The sequence below is a fragment of the Eublepharis macularius genome, chromosome 1 (genome assembly GCF_028583425.1).
Source record: "Eublepharis macularius isolate TG4126 chromosome 1, MPM_Emac_v1.0, whole genome shotgun sequence".
Classification (NCBI taxonomy): Eukaryota; Metazoa; Chordata; class Lepidosauria; order Squamata; family Eublepharidae; genus Eublepharis; species Eublepharis macularius.
Window position 1 is genome coordinate 53,090,508 of NC_072790.1, and position 20,004 is coordinate 53,110,511.

General features: G+C 46.1%; 1 protein-coding gene across 1 annotated transcript; it reads right to left on the reverse strand.

The window, feature by feature from the left end:
- Window positions 1–287: 287 nt before the first annotated feature.
- Window positions 288–3,131, reverse strand: SOX11 (SRY-box transcription factor 11). Its single transcript, XM_054984061.1, has one exon. It carries the CDS (start codon window positions 2,951–2,953, stop codon window positions 1,721–1,723), a length of 1,233 nt encoding a protein of 410 aa, XP_054840036.1. The 5' UTR covers window positions 2,954–3,131; the 3' UTR covers window positions 288–1,720.
- Window positions 3,132–20,004: the final 16,873 nt, after the last annotated feature.

The following is a 20,004-nucleotide window of genomic DNA, read 5'->3' on the forward strand; positions in this document are numbered from 1 at the left end:
CAAGGGGCAGGGGGAGACCATCTTGGAAGGTGGGGTGGAAAGGTCTCAAGGAAGAGAGCCGCGCCTTTCCCTCTCCCCGCCCGTCATCACAGATCCAAGACTCAGCTAAAGCCCCTCCATGGGTGAGGAGGGAGGGACTGGATACACTGCATCTCTCTACCAGCGTTACTTCTAGAGACACTAATTGCGAATCGAGTTTCTATCAGTTCCAGCTGATTTATTAAAATTGTCAAGATACAGACTTTCAGCATTAAAAAAAAACAGGCAATGGTGTTGACAGTGCACAAGTCTGCTTTTTTGCCATCCTTTGCTACAAACTACAGATGGTCTGTATTTTTAAGAATCATATTGCACAAAATGAGAAACTTTCTTTTCCTTTTTCAATGTGCCTTTCTTTTTTCCTCATTTCATTTTTTTTGCTAAAAAAGAGTCGAGAATCCAGTTTCATACCTTCCATCTGGGCCCCCATCCACATATCACAGCATATGAGATACATAAATTCCTACTATAGTACAGTACATATACAATCTTTTAAACTAAGATAACAGCTCTGAGGTCTATATCACCATTTCCAATAAATCTTTACCTACAAATATTGAACAAATCTGAACTATAGCTGTACAAAAAAGTGTTTGTTTCTTTTTTTTAAAACCACAAGGCCTTTAGATGCAAGGATTTTTTTTTAAAATCCTTTTAAAACCAGGACATAAACGTACCCATATAACTTGCATGCTAAAAACAGAGGAAAAAAATAAAAAAAAAATAAAAGGGAAGAAGTGCCTGAAAAGTCTTACTGAAAAAAACACAGCAAGAATGTTCCCTTTCACTGTACAAAAATACGCCTGAAAATATATTAATTTTTAAAAAAGACTGAGGTCTGTTATGTATCAAAAATGTTTCAATACCTTTGTGTACTGAGGTCTAGGCTGTCTGGTATTCAATCAAGGAGGTATAAGGGAACAAGTTACAAAAAAAAAGTTGGCAAGTAGAAATCACATTTGTAAAACCATAAACAATTTGATCTGAAAAGTAAACTCTGATCTTAAGTCAGTTCACAGTTTTTGTTTTTTGTAAGCGTTTGTACAGTCTGCATTTTTTTTCAAGCTCCCTGCAGCTTTGTTAAGAATCGGATGCATAGAAGACATCAGTTTTCTCCCTCCAAACAAACAAAAAAAAGTTGCAATGGTCCCTTTAACAGCGTCCAAAAAAAAAAAATCAGAACGGTCCTTTCAAATCTCTGTCGGAGAAACAAAAATCCACGAACCCCCTTGAGTAACAGTTGTGCTGCCAAAAGACTTTTTTTTTTTGCAGACCATCTTCCAGACTTCAATCACAACACCGACAAACTTCAAACAGCGCTTTCTGTATCTTTGAACACCCAGTCCAATTTGCCTTTATTCCTTGCTGCTCTTGTTGTGATCACCAATTTAAAAACAAAACAAAAAAAATTGGGGGAAAATCAGAAGGGGGAAAAGAAAATCACAACTCCAGACTCGGTTTGGAACTAACTTCGACTTTAAAAAAAGAAAAGGAAAACCCAAGACATTTGACTTCACTTCAAAACTCCACCACTCTTAAGCGTGTATCATCACTAGCATCATCTTTCCTTTACCGATTTTTTTCTTTTTTTTTCACAGTCCTTTTGATCTCTCTCGCCCCCTCTCCGCTTGTTCGCCTGGCCGCCGTTTGCTTCCCCTCCGCTCGCTCTCTCCTCTCCCCCTCAGTAAGTGAAGACCAAGTCGGAAAAGTTCGCCTCCAGCCAGTCGCCCGCGATCATCTCGCTCAGCTCCGGGGTGCAGTAATCGGGGAACTCGAAGTGCGAGCCCAGGCTGCCCTCGCTGAAGGAATCCAAATCCTTATCCACCAGAGAAAGGGACAGGTTCCCCGCGGCGCCGCTGACGCCCAGCTCCGAGGGGGCGTGAGCGTGCTGGGAGAAATTCAAGCTCAGGTCGAACATCAGGTCGTCGGCCTCTTCGCCGCTGCTGCTGCTGGCAGAAGAGGAGGTGGAGATGGACCGCGAGGAAGCCGGGGACAGGCTGGCCTGCGGGCCGCTCTTGGGCATGCTCTTGAAGCCGTAGTAGAGCCGGGGGGCGCCGGCGCCGTGCGAGGCAGCGCCGTCCCTCACCTCCTCGTACAGGCTGGCCCCCTCGGTCGACTCGGCCGAGGAGCTCAAGGTGGGGCTGGCCGGGACTTTGGCTACGTTGTAGCGCCGCAGCTGCTGCTGCTGCTGCTGCGGGTGGGGGTGCTCGTCGTCGTCGTCCTCCTCCTCCTGCTTGATCCGGAGCTGCAGCTCGTCCTCGTCGTCCTCCTCGTCGTCGTCCTCGTCCAGGAAGACGCACTTGACCGCCTTGCTGCTGGCCTTTAGCGACCCGAAGGGGTGGTAGTCCTCTCCCGCGTAGTCGCCCGGGTGGGGGGCCAGCTTGGTCCCGGCCTTGGGGGGCGACGCCGACGAGGACGACGACTTCCCTTTGCTGCATTTCTTGCTGGAGCTCTTGGCGCTCTTGCCGCCGCCGCCGCCGCCGGTGGGTGTGTTTTTCTCCGGGCTGTGGCTGGCGCTGGGCTTGGCCGAGGGGTCTATTTTGGGCTTTTTCCTCGGCCGGTACTTGTAGTCGGGGTAATCGGCCATGTGTTTGAGGCGCAGCCTCTCCGCCTCCCGGATGAAAGGGATCTTCTCGCTGTCCTTCAGCATTTTCCACCGCTTGCCCAGGCGCTTGGAGATCTCCGCGTTGTGCATGTCCGGCGACTGCTCCATGATCTTCCTCCGCTCGATCTTCGACCACACCATGAAGGCGTTCATCGGTCTCTTGATGTGGCCCGAAGCCGTCTTGCACCAGTCCGGGTCGCTCTCGTCCAGCGCCACCGGGCTGCAAGCCATGAACTCCCCTTCCTCCGTATCCATCGCTTCTCTGGGCAGGTTGCTCTCCGTCTCCAGACTTTCCGCTTGCTGGACCATGGTGGGGGTTGACCGCTTCGCTTGAGTTTTTTGGTAGCCTTTTTTTTTTTGGTCTTTTTTTCTTTGCTCCCACCGACTGCCTTGCACACCTTGGCTGGCTCGGCGAGCGGCTGCCAGGTGAAGCCCGGTGTGCAAGTTGCAAGCGCCCTCGGGTTGCTTCGTTCTCCCTCCCGCTCGCACGCCGCCGGTGGCTCCTCCAGCAGCGGCAGAAGCGGGACTCGCTCCGGCTCTTTCCCCTCCCCCTGCAGCAGCAGCAGCAACAGCAGCCGCCCGGACCCAGAGATGTCGCTGGATCACACTCCCCTTCTGCAAAAGTTGCGGGTCCTCTCCCAACTAGTTATCAGGGTTTCATATGGGTGACATCACTCCTCGGGCCGGCCAATGGCGAGGCTCGCACCCCGCCCCTTGGCTCCGCCTGCCTGCCTTTATGAAGTTCCCCCCGCATGGATGCGAACACACCCCCTTCGCGGCGGCGAGGGGAGGGGGAAGTGGGGAGTGGGCTGGGGGCTGGGCTGGCAGAGCCGAGTAGGGAGGCCGGGGTCCGCGCGCGGGGAAGAGCTCGCGGGAATCGTTCCAACGGAGCGCTCCTCCTGGGGCATCTTGCGGAGAAACGCCTTTATCGCACAACCCGCCCCCCGCCCCAGAACCTGTGCACGCGTGGAGGTGAATGTGGGGAGCTGCTTCCCACATCGCGCTGGGTGAGCTCATGCTCGGAGGAAGAGCATCGCGGCGGCCTCAGGGCATCGGCTCCGTTTGCATCCGGCGGCTGTAGGTGGCGCTTTCGCACCGCCGGCTTCGGGAAGCCAGGCGTCGTTTGGTTTTATTACATTGCGTTTGGGCGAGACAGAAATTATTATATACATCCTTCGGTTTGCATCTTGCTTGATTTCCTTCCTCCCTTTCGTTCTCTCTACCCACCCCCCTCCTCGAACGTCCCATTTTATCAGAAAATCCACAAACAAACGATATTGTTTTCCTTCTTGCCTGATCTTCAAAATCCAATAGCAGGTCTGGTGGCCCTGTTTTTTCTAAGCTAGTATCAGTGGCACCCCTTGGGCGCAGCACAAACGTGGCTGTTTGTGGCTCCAAAGGGACTGTTCCTGGATTGCTTTGGAGAGCTACAGACACTTGGGATGGGGGGGGGGGGGAGAGAGAACACAAACTTTCTTCACACATTGTTTGCTTTTATTCAACAATCTAATTGCCATAAACCATAGCAGCAGTGTGTAGTTGTGGGCATGAGCAGTCAAATACTAAAAATATACAATTTATAAAAAGTGTGTTTATTGCATATATTTAGCATTTTAATGCCTTCATTTGTGAATCCATCTTCCCACTCATTAAAAAAAATCAGCAAGCTGAAATGCTGTGTAATTAGATTTTAAAATCTTCCTTAGCAAATGCAAACTGTGGTGACACAGCATTTAGACAGTGAGAAAAACACTTTCCTAAAGTCTGTATGGGTATTTGGATAAGACTTGCAGTGCCAACAAAAACACACTTAGAAGAGGGTAGATCAGACCAAAGGCTTTGTCAGCACAACCTCACCAGCTATAATACCGGTATGCAGAGTTAATGAAGGCTATTTTTGCATGGGACACTTATAGCAAAATCCTAAGCAGAGTTACTCCAGTCTAAGCCCATTGACTTCAGTACCGACTGTTAAATCAGCATTTACCATTCCCCACTTTTCCAATTCAAATGTAAAATGTACATTAGCTATAATGTATATTCAGATTTAAACTTTTCTGCATGACAACATCCACACATGTTCACAAATAGCTCAAGAGATACTCAGTGATGATTTAAGCGTTACCAGGGAAGCAATGTCACTTTTGAAAATTAAGACATATGTCCTGGTCTTAAGATCTTTCTGCACCCGTACCATGTGTTTTAGAGAGCAATCCTGCACAGGTATACACAGAATCCTACTCAGATCTACTCAATGGGGTGTTCTTTCAGGGGGAAAAAAAGGGTTCTTAGAATGGTACTGTTAATTGCATTGGAGATACACAGTCACATCTTTCCATTGTCCTGAAGTCTGTTATTTTGTTAGTCACCTGAAGCAGGTCTCCGGAGAGGTGGCCTGTTAAGTCTCTGAATAAATAAATAAATGGCAACTTAATACCACCTTTGTCAAAGTGAGGATTCAGACTCACAATATATGCTTTCAGTCCACAACAAAAAACCTGATTATTTTGGCTAACACTATCCAAACATTAGCCTGGTTGAATGCTTATCACACAGTATGTGACCCTCACATAATGGATCACCTACTTCAGAATGGATAGCTATACTGGGGAATCTTTACCCCCTCCCCACATGCACACACTGCCTTTCAACTAGAGCTCTTGTTGTCATTTGAACACCCATTTCCCTGGTAAACAGCACTCTCTGCTTCCACAGCTCCAAAACCAGTCTCTCCATAAGTAAAATTCTTATCAGCTGCTGCAGCAGAGAACCTCTCCTGACCATCTATTTCATAGTTAGTGATCACCACCTGCCACTGCAGGGCCTTGGAACCTTACAATGAGGCAAAACTGATACAAGATTTGTCAGTTATGTTGAAATAGCAGTGGAAGGAACCGGATGTAGAGGTCAAGAGAGGAAAACCTTTTCTGTTTTGTTCATAAAAACCTGTGTTGAACACTGGAGCTCTGGAGGGAGGGCACAAGACATGCCAATCTTGCTATCCTTTCAAGGCAAAAAACAATGACTTTAATTGATAAGCCCTGTATCAGTTTTGACTCAATTGGTACCTTGAAGCTATAGTCGGACCTGCTACAGTTCCTCATCCAGGAACTCCATAGAAGATGGACTGTACTGTAGAACAGGTAATGGTGGGAGGGTGCTAGAGTAATTGAGAGAAGTGTAGTTCCACCTCCAAAGCAGGAGAGAAATAGCACTATACTACATTTACACAGCTCCAAAAATTGCTTTTAAAAACAGCAATTTGAAAAGCTGATTTAATTTCATCAGTAATTTAAAAATCACCTCAGTTTTAAAGGGTGATATATGAGGAAAAAATGAGAATTATTTGGAAGAATGTCATTAAAAATAAAACGAATGTCAATGCTGGGCAAAAAAGTTAACATGGAAATGCCTACTTCTGCTGCTATAAATTCTTTTACATTCCTTCCTGAAATTGACAACACCCGTATCATTTTTGCCTCAGTTAGGTCCAGTATAGCAGAGTTTATAGAGTCACAAATTGTTAGATAGATAGATAGATAGATAGATAGATAGATAGATAGATAGATAGATAGATAGATAGATAGATAGATAGATAGATAGATAGATAGATAGATAGATAGATAGATATAAAGCAGGAATTTATTGTAAAACTTAAATGATTCTTTACTGTTGGCTGGCAAACTAATATTTATTTGTTTCATATTTACTTATGAATGTTTTAATATTAATTATTCTTATGTGATGCCAGCACATGAGCACAGTGGGCAACTAACGTTGATACAGATATTTAAGTGATGTCATGGGGAGAGTCCAACTTCAGGAACTTTCATTAGTAGATTTATAGCTATGACTGGGAAATTGGACAGCTGAGTTTGATTTGTCTATGCACGAAGCCTATGTTCATTTCAGAGAAACCTGTCATCTCCTGAAAATAGGATGAGCAATTGGTGCAGTCTACATTTCATCCTGGTTCCATCATGACCCAGCTCATCCATGATAACATCTCTTGTTTCCTTTGCATGAAAACTAGTGTCCCGTGAAAATGTTATCGACAGTTTTATTAGTTCAGATGTTGTTTTAGAAACCCTCATCTCAACCTTGTCCCTCATCCTGAACACCTATATTCTTACAGTGTACCCCAGGGGACCAGACACAAAACGTATGATATGGCCATCACCTTTGTACTCTCTTCTGAGCTTTTAGAGGCACCTGGCTGGTCACTCATGGAATCAGCTTTCTCAACCAGATGGACTCCTGGTCTGATCCAGCAAGGCAATTTTATTAATTTACTTCATTTATACCCTGCATTTCTCTCCAGGAGGAGGAGGAGGAAAGTGCCCTTAAGTCATAGGGGCTTTTATGGCATAAGATAACAGAGGTGGTTTGTCATGGCCTGCCTCTGCAACCCTGGTCTTCGTTGGAGGTCTCCCATCCAATTACTAACCAAGGCCAATCCTGTTTAGCTCCTGAGATCTGATGAGATCAGGCTCACCTGGGCTATCCAGGTGAGGGCACATTTCTCTCCAGCGGGGGATGTAAAGTGGCTTACATAATTCTCTTCTCAGTTTTATCCTCACAAAAACACTATGAGGTAGGTTAGGTTGAGTGTGCATGACTGGCCCAACGTCACCCAGTAAACTTCTATGGCAGAGTAGGGATTTAAACCTGGATCTCCCAATCCAAGTCCAATATTCCCACCAATCCCACCACACTAGTGTTCATTTTAATAGGCCATCCTACTTCATTTTAATGGGCCATGTGCTCATCCTACTTCATTTCTCCTTTTCCTGTTTTAAGTTATAAGCAGTGTGTGCAGTTTCATTCATTCACTATAGATACATCATGTTCCTTTCAAGGAAACAGAAGGCTGAATATGATAACCTTTCAAACTGCCTGCTAGCACAAGGGACAGAGAGGGGCAATGGTATCAAAACATGGACTATTTTCCACAGCAGAGGTAAGTTTACAGAGATGGGCACCCTGCTGGCCTAGAAGTAATTTGTAATAATGGCAATATCTTATTTTTGACTGCCAGTGCCTCATCCCTAGACACACAGGCTGCAGACAAGCATGGAATAAGATGTGCTTAAGCATATTAAATCAATGGCTGTGATTCAGAGACATATAGTCATACATGTCCCGTTGAAATCAATTATATGTTAGTCATGATTAATAAGTACTGTTAATTTCAAGGGACTTTTCTGGATTGTGACCAACAGGTTAAACTAGGACTTAGCTCTGTGTTATAAGACTTCTTACAGTAGCTACCTCTGGGACAATATACCAGGATTAGAGGCTATCAGCAACAGCTATCTTACAATAAACAATTCTATGACAGCATATATCCTGATATTACACATTGCAGAGAAATCTGTACACGTGACATCAGTGTGAGACTTATTTTGTGGACTTCTTCAGGGCTCAGTCTTACCACCACCACCCCATTCAATCTCTATGTAAATCATTTGTGTATTTAAAGTTGGCTGTCATCGATATCCTGATGACACTCAGATCTTTATCCAAATGGCCTGATGATGTGGTAGACATCCTCAACCGGTGCTTTACTGCTGTGGTTAAATGGCTACAAGTGAAGAAGATGTAAAGAAACCAGTGAGTGTGTCCATGGAAGAGTTAGGCCTGCTTGCAAGGGTCTGGATGCATTATGAAAAAGAGCTGCTAGTGTGAGAATAATGCTACAGCTTTCACCCAGGTGATATGACTGAAACTTTCAAGACCGGGGGATGCAAGACTAAGAGTGCCATTGCTAATTGAGCTTAAAAGATCCAGCTGCCGTTCTCATTGGAAACTGGTATGTGCTCATGGCAGTGTACTGGGGAATTAATTTAGCGGCAGTGTGTCAATTTCAAGTGTCCTTGCCAGATCCTGATTGGTCAATGGGATTGGCCCAGGTTGCTAGGAGCAGGGGCATAAAATAGAAAAGCCAGTCTAGCTTTTGGCCTTGGCTTTTCCCTTTGCGCGTTCTCGTTGAGGCCCTTATGGATTACAATTTGATTTGATATCTTGGACTCTGAACCTGGTTGCTGACCAAGAATGCTGTGTTATACCTACAAGTTATCATCATGGCTTAAAATGGCAAAGGTTTTTGTTAGCTTTATTGTTTTACCTATCCTTTTGCACACTTTCTAAACTATAGCCTTTTATGCACACATTCCTTTGTCCTTAAAGAACAAAAATGGCACTAGAGGTTTTTTTTTTAATCCAAAAATAACTAATTAGTTTGTTTATTTTAGAGGGGAAGGTCAGGTGAAATCAGAGGTTGAAAATTTCTGTGGTGAGATATTTTCACCAAATTTCTGTGGTGAGATATTGTGTTGGCACGCCTGACCTTGATTCTGGGAAGCCGTCAGCGACAGTGCAGGTTCTCGCTCTGTGGAAGAAGGGGAGTATACATCACCCTTGCTCCCTCTCAGTCCACTGGCAGCCCTGCTCAACCTGACAGAGTCCTGGCTGCCTCCCCTTTCTCCTTGCCTTCCAAAGCCTACGCCCTCCTCGCCTCCTAGGGCTTCTCCCAACTTCCCCCTCCCTTCCTCCCAGGCTCTGCCCTATCCCTGATGCCCTCCAGCTGGGTATGCCCTCAGGTGTTTCCTCTCTCGTCTCAGTCTCTCCCTGCTCGCCTTTCTTGCAGGGTGGGGCTAGATGTAACCCAGCTGGTGATACCCCCAGGTGTTCCTCCTCCCCTTATTCCCTGCTCTCTTATCCTTTCCTGTAGGATGGGGCTGGCAGAGCCTTTCCAGGTGATGCAGCTTGGCTGCTTCTTCCTCTGCTCATGAGGTGCTGCTCTGGCCTCCTGGGTGCTGGGATAGGGGCATCTAGCCCATCTGTCCTGGTCTCAGCACCCCAGGTAGGCTTGCATGCTTGGCTGGGCAGCATGCTCCTGGCAGGCCTCCCCGGTTGGCTCCTTTCCTCCCGCTGGAGCTGAGTCGCCTCCCCTGGGCTCTCTGTGCCTGCAGCTGGGGTGCCGTGGGTCTTCAGGTAAGGGGTCTGTGGCAAGTTTGGAGGGCTTGGGGTGTCTGGACACATGCACACACACGAACAAGGTAAAATCAGAACATGCACTGAGAGACTTCAGTTCTTATGCACAGAAGCTTAAAGGCTTATGTTTTGAAGCTTTGGTTCTCTTGTTTTCCCCCAAGCTCTCTAATATACTTTCTTTTAGTATTCTTTTTCTCTTGGTACCCACTTCCTAGGAACCCCAATCCTCTTCTCTTCATACAGTGCTTTATTTCAGTTGTTAACTTAATCTGAAGGTCTCCCCAGGCAGTTTCCAACCACACCCAACCAGGGATCTTGTCACTCTCCAAAGACACCTCCCTGTTTGACTGGGTAGGGAAAATCTCCTCTCCTTAGAAGAGCTATCCCCTCCCCTTTCTTTGACCCGCATGGGAGGCTGCATCCGCTTCCCAAGCTTCCTTGCCAACTTCCCTCCAATTCTCCTGGCAGTGTTAAACTGCTGTCAGTTAGGATTCCCTCTCCCAAATGTTCACACTGGATTCCTCTCAGCTAGGGCTGAAAACATACCCTCCTCTTTCCAGCTCATGCTACCCAATCAGATCCCTTGGAGTTGCCTGCCATTCAGAGCTCTCTGCTTTTGTGAGGGATTAACTCTTAACAGTCCGGTTGCAGTGTGTGTGCAGTGTTTCCGGGCTTTTTAAAATGCGTGATCCATCACAGCAGTTTTACTAAACAAAAAATATTCTTCATCGCTGGTGTTGGCTTGGTTCTTGGCTTCGACCAGCCCTCAGCCTGGTTTGGCCCAGCTACCTTTTTAATGTTTTGTGGGAAGCTCAGCATTGCTGACTCTCAGCTCAGTAAAGTCAGAGGCTTGTTTTCCTTGGTCTCTGTGCTAGGATTAGTTGGGGGGAAATGGCGGCATGCAGCCCTACTCCTCCTGTGTGAATACAGTTTCAGGTAGATCACTATAGAACAGCTGGGTTTAAGTCCAGAGACCAAAAAGATTTTTAGTGTATAAACTTTCAAGGGTCAAAGAAGCTCCCTTATTCAGATACCTGAAGAATCAATCATAAGTATCTGAAGAAAGGAGCTTTGACGTTCAAAAGCTTATACTCTGGAAAGCTTGTTGGTCTCTACCGTATCACTAGACTCAAATTTTGTGAGAACAGAGATGTTCTGCTAGGCAGTGGTGTAGTGTGGGTTAGCAGCGCCCAGGGCAGGAGGTGGCGTGCGCACACTCCTGGCCCTATGTGATGACATCACTTCCATGATGTCATCGCACAGGGGTGCTTCCACCCCCTTACCTCTTTGCTGCAGCTGCCCGCACCACCTCTGGGTGCTGAGCTGATGGCGGCGGCATGGGCGGCTGCAGCAAAGAGGTAAGGGGTGGGGAGGCAAGCATGCCCGAAACTGCAGGAGTGCTCTGGGGTGGGGAGGTTGGGAGATGGGCTGACTGCTGCACCGCCTGCCATGCTGCTGGGGCGCCTGGCTCACTGGGTGCTGAGCTGGCAGCAGCGGCGAAGGGCGGGGAGGCAAGCGGGGGCGTTCCCGGGGGGGGGCTGTGGATGTGATTCCCCCTCAAAATTTTGCGGCTGCCCCCCTGGGTCCTCCCCACGCTATGCCACTTCTGCTAGGACTGAAACTTTAAATCTTGGTTCTGCTGACCTCTCCTAACTGGTGAGTCCCTCTTTGGTTTTCCATTTACACAAGGTAAAACTGAATCATATAAGACGGAGGTCATGCTGGTTGGGAAGACTAAGAACTTGGTGGAACTGTGCTCCTCACCATTGATACAATTCAGCTGATGCTCATTGACTCTGTTAGGAACATAGGATTATATTGTACCCAGTGCTCTTACTGGAGAGGAAAATTCATGTATCTGAAGAAAAGGCAATCTACCAGTTTAATTTAGCCTGGAAGATGGCCCCTTACCTTGACTCAGCAGATCTGGCCACATGGATCCTTACTACAGTTACTTCAAGGCTAGACTGCTGTAATGCTCTCTACATGGGCCTTCCCTTGAAGACAACTTAAAAATTCCAGTTGATTCAGAACACTGCAGCCTACTTAGTGAGTTCAATTCCCATTTCTGGTAATTACTTATAAAGCTCTTAATGGCTTTGAACTCACATACCTGCAGGACTGCCTCTTCCACTGTGCTCCGTTGAAACAACTTCACTTGTCCTAGCAAAGCCTTCAAATGTGCCACCTTGAAATAAGTAGCGGCTGTCTGTTCTCATGCATTCTCAGGGGTGGCTTGAGGAACAGCCTGTCAGAGGAGGTCAGGAAGGCTCCCATACAGAAGTCCACTGCAATTGATTACTCTAGGTCTCACCTGCTTTTGCTACACTGTCTTCCGCCTTGTCATCTACCTTATTCTTTACAGCATACTTTTGCTTTAGTTTGTTGTTTGCATTGTTCTCTCATTCTGCAGTCCTGATACTGTTGCATTGTTCATTGCTGTCTGATTGCCCTGCTTTATATCCTGTAATCTGCCTTGAGTCTTAGTTAGAAAGGCAGCCTAAAATGAAGCAAACAAACAAATATATATGAGATGTGAAAAATAGAAATCATATAAATTATGCAGCGGGAGGGTGAGACGTGGCATTGTGCGCTGCAATCAGTAAGGCAGGGTTACTTTCTAGCAAGTATCAGGTGCACAAAAGCATCGCTTCCATTGTTCCACATCAGTGGAGAAGGCTTCAGATTATAGTAGGCATTTTTGCACTGGCCATAATGCAGCGCTGCAAATGATCATATCTACTGCATGCAGGAAAAGAAAGGTCATGGCTTATACATTTCTGTAAAAGGCATCATTGTGCATCACAACGGTTAGGACGTGTTTATTTCAGACCACAAAACAGCCTGTTAGAATGTTCAGACTTGCAGTGAAAATTTTGTGAATTGCATTGATCAAATGGCTAAAATTCTGAACATTAAGTTAGCACTCTGGAACTACTTTGGACATGATGATTTTCATAACATAGAGGACAAAATGTGTATGTTGTATGTATGACAGGTATATGTGTGTCCACTGGTACTGTAATAGGCTTACTTCTGTAATCGTACTGTAGTAGACTTCAATGTCTACTGTGCAATCCTTGGCCCAAGTTTTTAAAGTTAATTTGATTTCTTTCCATTTTAATACATCATTCCCAGTAACAAGGCTTCCACTTGCCACATACTTCCTTCATTACACCTGCGTTTGTCTACTGGGCGCACCAGTTAAAATCTACTGATGGTCACAGGATTGCCCAGGAATGTGTGATTCAGGTCCTAATTTGGCCTGCGGAATATTTATTACTGGGAGTGATGCATGAGATGGAAGGAATCCAGTGTGACTATGAAAACTCAGGCAGGGTTTATGCAGCTGGAAGTTTAGAAATTTCCTCTCAAATTGAGCTCATTGTATATAGAAATAAATGAGATAATAAATCTGGACCCTTGCCATGCCAGTTTTGCAAAGGGAGAGAGCCACATCTTGAAAGGGGGCAGGCCTTGCAGATTCAAGCAAGGCCTGAACAAAATCAGAAAACGTGTTTGTGCTTTTCTAATAAAAAAAAACCCTACTGGTTGCTGGTCGTGCTATTTGGAAAGATGTCCTAGTTATTATGGAAAAGTAAGGTGGTTGCCCTCTCTAACAGCTGGAGACAGTTTTGCTTTCCCTCAAGTATGCAGCTGGACTCTCTTGCTTGATTCATCCAAAATTATTCACTCTGCAGTGCCTCTGACCTCAGCTTGCAAAATGTTGTGGTGTGGATTGATAAAAGGTGATTAATGTAGTAGCTAAGAGACTGAGCTGTGAACCAGAACATTACTCATACAAATCTCACCTCAGACAGGACCTCGCAAGATAACCTTAGTCACTGTTTTATCTTATGGTCTCAGCTGTCCAGCAGCAATATGGGAAATCATAACATTCTTCTGTCACCTTCTCCTCAGTGTTCTGATTGCGTAGAGATTAAATTGAGAATTGCTTGGTGGTGCAGGTTGAAAAGGAATGTCAAGTCACCCTCATAAAGGCGTGTATCTGGCCCTGCAGTTCCTCCAACAGAACACATTTCCATTTGCAGAAGAGGGGGAAATGATTTCTACCAATTCTCCCTCACACTTCAGATTCTACAATTTGTTCCTTATGTGGTACATGAGGGCCTGTTTGTGAGGAAATGTAGTAATAATCACACATATATAATTATATATGGAATTTATAGGTATGTTTAACATGCAAAGCTTGACTGCATCTTGCTTATAGATTCCCCCCCCCCCCCAGTTTTCCTGTATGCAGGCCCAGGGCGTCCATAAAGGCTGTGCCGGCAGCCACCTGAAGCACTGAACTCTGGAAGAGGCGCCGTGCTGGCCTCTGATGACCCCCCCCCGAACTCAGAAGCAGGCTGCATCCCCACTCGCCTCTCTGCCCCTTCACCATTGCTGCCTGCCTCGGCTCGGCACCCGGCAAGCTGGGCACCCAGGTGCAGCGGAAGCAAGCAGGGAAGTGGGCTGCCTCCGTGTTCCTTTGCCGCTGCTGCCCGCCTCAGGTGAGGGGGATGCTCCTGCACAATAATGTCACAAGTGATGTCATTGCACAGTGCTGGAGCACGTGCTTTTCACATGTGCACTGAGTGAGAGTTGCCACCTCCTGCCCCGGGAGCCCTACGACCACGCTATGCCGCTGCCCCTCCCAATCACCAAGAATACTGAAAGCAGGCTGGAAAAGCTGTACAAGGTATAATTTTGGAGATGTATTTAAAATTCATCATTTTTAAGCCTACAATATCAAGTTGGTTGGCAGGGCAGGGGGGAGGGGCACAAGTAGGTATCTTGCCTCAGGTGCCAGAAACCCTGGCACCAGCCCTGCCTGTATAAGTTACTCTTCCTTTCTCTGGCTTTGAATAAGGTGGCTGAAATGAAGATTGGTAGAATGTAGGAGATGTCAGACTCTCAATATAGTGGGGAAATGGTGTGTGTGTGGGGGGGTGCTCTTCTGCATTGTGCCAATGTGCAACATCACTTCTAGCACATAACCAGAAGCGCTGCCATTGCATCCACAAGATCTATGGTTCATCACAAACTCTATGGTGAAACCTAGAGCATCAACCTGATGTGATGACATCACATCCAGTTTTGCACTAGAATTTACATCACATATCAGCATTATGCATGCAGAAATTCCCCACCCTGGTGATCCTATTAGAATGAACTATGAAAAGTTGATCTTTTGCCAAACTAGTTCTCAGCACAAAGAGCAATGACAGACTTGGATTGATGCCCAGAAAAATTCCTGTCGTGAAAATAGTATCTACTGGAGGATGCTCAGAAGGGCAGCACATCATGTCTTTAGAAGTCACAAATCAGAAATTTAAGTCATGTGTTGACCTATGTAATAGCATCTATATAAGATGGCCACATTCTATAACCCCCGAATCCCTCAGTGAAGTCATTTGGCTTAGACTGGCATAACTCGGCATAAGATTGCCCTCTTGTAGATCTGAAATTCACTGAAATCTGTTGTCCCCTTTTAAAGCAAAGCTCCAGCTAAGAAGCTTGGAAATTTAACCTTTTCTCTTGAAATCAATTTAGGTAGAACAGGAATGATCTGTATGCTTATATATGATTGATTTCTATGTGCTATGTAAGTGTTCTGTGTTTCTATTTGATAAAGTTTCATTTAATCAGATCTACAGTTATAGTTTTAAAATAAAATGGTCAGGCTCTGACTCTGGGGCTGCTGTACCCTCCCATGTCCTTTAGTGGCAGACAGTTGTTGGGGGAGGAGGAGGGGCATTCTGTCTCACCCTAGTCCCTCCAGCTTTGCTCCTCTCCTCTGACTGTGAGGTAGAGGTCTGGCCCTTCCTCCTTGATTACCCCATTTCCTGTCTTTTTAAGCATTTCCTGTGGGCAGAGCAGCCTTGAGTTAGTTTAAAGCCCCATGTATGAGGCATGGCCCTGCTGGTGTGGGTAGCAGAGGTGGTTGGGTTCCTGACTCAGGCCTTACATTCCTGTACTCCTTCCTCCCCTGCTACCTCAGAGGGTGTCTTCTCTGTCCTGTGCTCGCCTCATCCATTAGGGTTGCCAGTTGTCCAGTTTGTTCCTGGACAGCCTGGTATTTTCTTGGACTGTCCAGGGAAAAGTGAATCAAAATACCTGACACCTGGCTCCCCCCTGCTCAAGCCCACCCTTGGTTAGCCTCCAGCTTCTCAGGCTCCCAGCACTCTGGAGCCCCTTCCCAGAATCCACCCAGTTCCTCCAAGGCTATGTGCACCTTCCAAGGCCAGGAAATGCCCAGATTGGCCCAGGCAGCCCTTCCTTTCCCCCCCTCCGGGCCCCAGAGAATATGGCTCCTCCCTGTTCTCCCCTCCAGGGTGGAGCAAAACGAGATGGGGCTGAATTGCAGTCAAGTGAGATTAGAGCTCCAAGAAGCCCCCCCCCATCACCTCTCCCAGCACACTCTGAGCACAAAACTGCAGCCCCATGCTTTACCTTGCTGAGGCACAGAGGGCAGATGAAGAGGAAACACACAGGACTCTGGGTGAGAGAGCAATGGAGGGAGGGGCTGAGCCATGAGGTTGGAGACAATCTCTCTGGATCTTGCTCTGCTGCTCCACCAACATGGAGCCTGCCTGTGGGCATGGTGCATGGTGCAGAAACGAAGCCCCACCTCCTCTTTGTCTTTGTGCTGTGGTGGGTGTGTCCTTCCATCCAAGTTTCTCTGTACTGTACTTGGCCTGTCCTTATTTGCTGTTAAGCAAGGGTTTTACCAAAGGGTTACCCTAGTTGCCTGCATTGCCTATGCATGAGTTTCTGCTGGTCCAGGTAAGTTAAGATGTGGGGTTCTCGACTACGGACAAAAGTTTTAATGAATATGTTTACTATGTGGTGGTGGTGGAAAGTGTTGTCAAGTCATGGCTGACTTATGGCAACCCGTGCTGGAATTTTCAAGGCAATAGAATAACAGAGGTAGTTTGTCACTGCCTGACTCTGCAACTCTTCATTGGAGGTCTCCCATTCAATTGCTAACCATGGCTGGCCCTGTTTAGCTTCTGAGATCTAACAAGATTGCACTTGCCTGAGCTATCCAGGTCATTGACTATGTACTGGCTGGGAAATACAGGGTTTTCACTTTGATACTGGAACAATAAATAAACCTGAATTTCTCCCTGAGCATTTGAGGCTGTGCCCTGCAAAGATTTAATGTTTTAGGTGAGCATTCAGTCAAGATGCATTGTGACTTTGATGTCATTGTTACTGTTTCTGTTTCACTTTGCATGAATAAATTAAAATAAAAAAACAAGCAGCACTGTGATTTAATGGTTAATATGTTGCTTTAATTCTGCCAAAGAGGTTATAATCTCCGTGTATTTTAAGTAATGCCCCCTCAAGTGGGTCTGAGCTATACACTGGCCCCCAGGAGAAAAACTTTTGGCTGCTCGGGGCACAGCTAGTGTTGCCAGGTTCCCTTACCCTCCCGGCAGGAGGAGAGAGGAGAGGACCCAGCAGCACTCCCCTTTTCATCGCTCTTTGGAGCCCAAATTGGGCTGCTGCAAAGTAGATGCACACTCTCGTGGCAGCACAATGATGTCACTCCTGGGAGTGACATTGTCATGCTGCCCTGGAGCGCACCTGGAACATATATATGTGTGTGTAGTAGCAGTGCAGTCCTATGCAGAATTACTTCGTTCTAAGCCTATTGGAGACCAAAGTATCTCTGCATAGGATTGCACCACATATGAAATTGTTTTGTGTTCCTTTGCCTGGAAAGGTTAGAATGATGGAACACATACCTACTTCAACTACACTTTACTTAGAGAATGAGAATGAGGTTCGCCCTCCCCCCATGCCGTATTTTATCCCTTTTACACAATTTTGGCACAGAACTGTAGATGCATGAAACATCTAAACTATGCAAAGCACTTAATGACTGTGCTGAACCTAGGCAAAGAGACACAATGATGCTGTTTAGCTGAAACTGACAATAAAAGCTCTCTTCTCTTCCTTCCTATTGCCATTAAACCTGCAAAGAACTGGTGCCAATAGGCTATTCGATGACTCATTAGACTTGAGATTTTCCTGATGCTCTGTCAAGCAGCGATGACAACATAACGACATGACAGACCTCATCAGGCCACGGAATTTCATCTTTACTCTGTCATGCAACAGCAACTTTATGTATTAAAAAAAAAAAGATTGTGTTGTGTCAGCATAGGCTGGGCCCAGCTCTGATTTCCAAGACCTGGTTACTAATGATTTTTTATAAGTCAGCTGAGTTCCAATCCAATTTTCATTTTCCCTGCATAACAAACAGTAAGTCAGTCAAAGAAACGGAAGATGAAATTTGCTTGTTAAAGCGGGCCTGTAGTCAGAGAGACGAGCGTCAAGTCAGAAGCCATCAGAATGAACAGGGGCTTGGACAGTTCACAGGACATCGAATGCAATACAACTTCTAATCCATTTTACTATCAACATTTCAATTAGTTCTCATGTCTGCCTTGTGCATTTAGCTAAATTGTGGTGCAGCCCTAAGCAGAGTTATCCTTTGTATCTAAGCCTACTGCAGTCCATCATCTTAGTAGGGCATAGCTCTGCTCTGGATTGCATCGTAAATCACAATTCTAGGCAGGGATTTGGATTAGGGTTGCTTCCGGCTGTAAGAACGGCTCTGCTCAAAGACGGGGTTATCCGGCGTTTGGTAATAGGTTCCTAATTCCCAATTTACCTTGTCTAAAAATTGCCTTGTTGCTCAAAATAGGCTTTGTGCCTCCACGTCTCACCTTTAGCTCCTAAGCCTCAATTGACCAATTTAATTTATGCCATAATTCTATCCTATATTCATTTCTGTGAAGGAGTCGCCTGGTCCTTGCCTGGCACAGGGCTCCTCCTTTGTCAGGAGTTCAAAAGTTTCCAGGTTGCCCCAAGTCACCACTTGGCGACATGCCTACTTACATCTATTCCCAGGTGAACTCCTTCTTTGCTTGCTCCTACCATCTACTCAATGTATAGAGTATAACTGGCTGAGGGAGCAGGTCTCCAGCCCTCTGTGCCTCTGGAGCTTTGTGCTGGCTCTGCCTCTTTGCTGTGTTCATCATTTTACTTGGCCAACCTTCAGCAGGAACAAGCAGATATCCTTTCAACCTTTGCGGATGCAGGAATCAACTTGCTGCCAACCCTTACTTTGCCTTTGGTAGCATAGAACATGGTATTGTTGGCTTACAGAACTCAGAATTTTAGTGTTGAATTTATAAAGCCTTAATAAAAGAATCATGCACACACTCCAGGTTGCTTATAGGCAGCGGAGCTGAGCAAAAGATGGAAAATCAAATGGCAAACTGCAATCTGTCTTGCCCTGACTAAACATGTTCTTAATAGATATTCATAAGGGAGGTGCAAGCTCTCAGAGAAGTTCCATTATCTTGAGTTTGAGGTTTGTGCTTCTTCCCATTGTGTGCTACATGTGATCAAAATGTAGTCCAGGGGAGTCCAGGAGAGCTTGGGAAGAGAGATATTCCTTTTTGTGTCCAGATAATTTATAAGCTGTGCCAGCTGGGATGACTGTTTCTTCTGTTTGACAAGATAAGATCACCTAGCTACCTCCACCCCTACCCCCAGGCAGGATTTCTTTGCTTTTGCTTCATATTGGCAGGGTTCGTTTGCAGCTCCGTTGGATTGCTTGTCCTTATCTGGGAGACAGCTTATAGACTGCTAGTTGTTTCCTAGCATTTTACTAGCCCTGAGAGGTGGATCTTGCTTTCTTACAATAGCCCTGCAAGTTAGGCCAACTACAGTGAATTTTAAGAGACTACAGTGGGGTGAAGGGCCATTCTCCACAATCTCAACAGCTTTCAGACTTTCCATCCCTGTAGAATGAGTGTGTAGAGTGGAGCAGGAGCCTGTGTGTTCCAGGGTACACACATTTGTGCTGAAAGTCAGCATAGATGATAACAACAACAACAACAACATTCAATTTATATACCACCCTGCAAGGCAAATAAATGCTCACTCAGAGTGGTTTACAAAGTATGTCACCCTGTGAGGTGGGTGGGGCTGAGAGAGCTCCAGAGAACTGTGACTAGCCCAAGGTCACCCAGCTGGCTTCAAGTGAAGGAGTGGGGAATCAAACCTGGCTCTCCAGATTAGAGTCCCGTGCTCTAACCACTACACCAAACTGGCTCACAAGTGTACCTGCACAGGTACACTTGTGCAGATCCTCCATCTGCACAAGTGTACCTGTGCAGGGCTCGCTCTGTGTAATCAGGAATACTGCCTTTTCAGGTTTCCTTTTTTGCATAGAGAAAAGCACATATGCCTATGCTTAATTTTATTCACTAATTCATGTTTGTACAGTGTTTGCACACCTCTTTTCAAGTTCAAAGCAGTTCACAATAATAAAATTA

Coding starts and splice junctions, on each gene's coding strand:
- SOX11 (XM_054984061.1), bottom strand. CDS start 2,953: ATGGTCCAGCAAGCGGAAAGTCTGGAGACGGAGAGCAACCTGCCCAGA.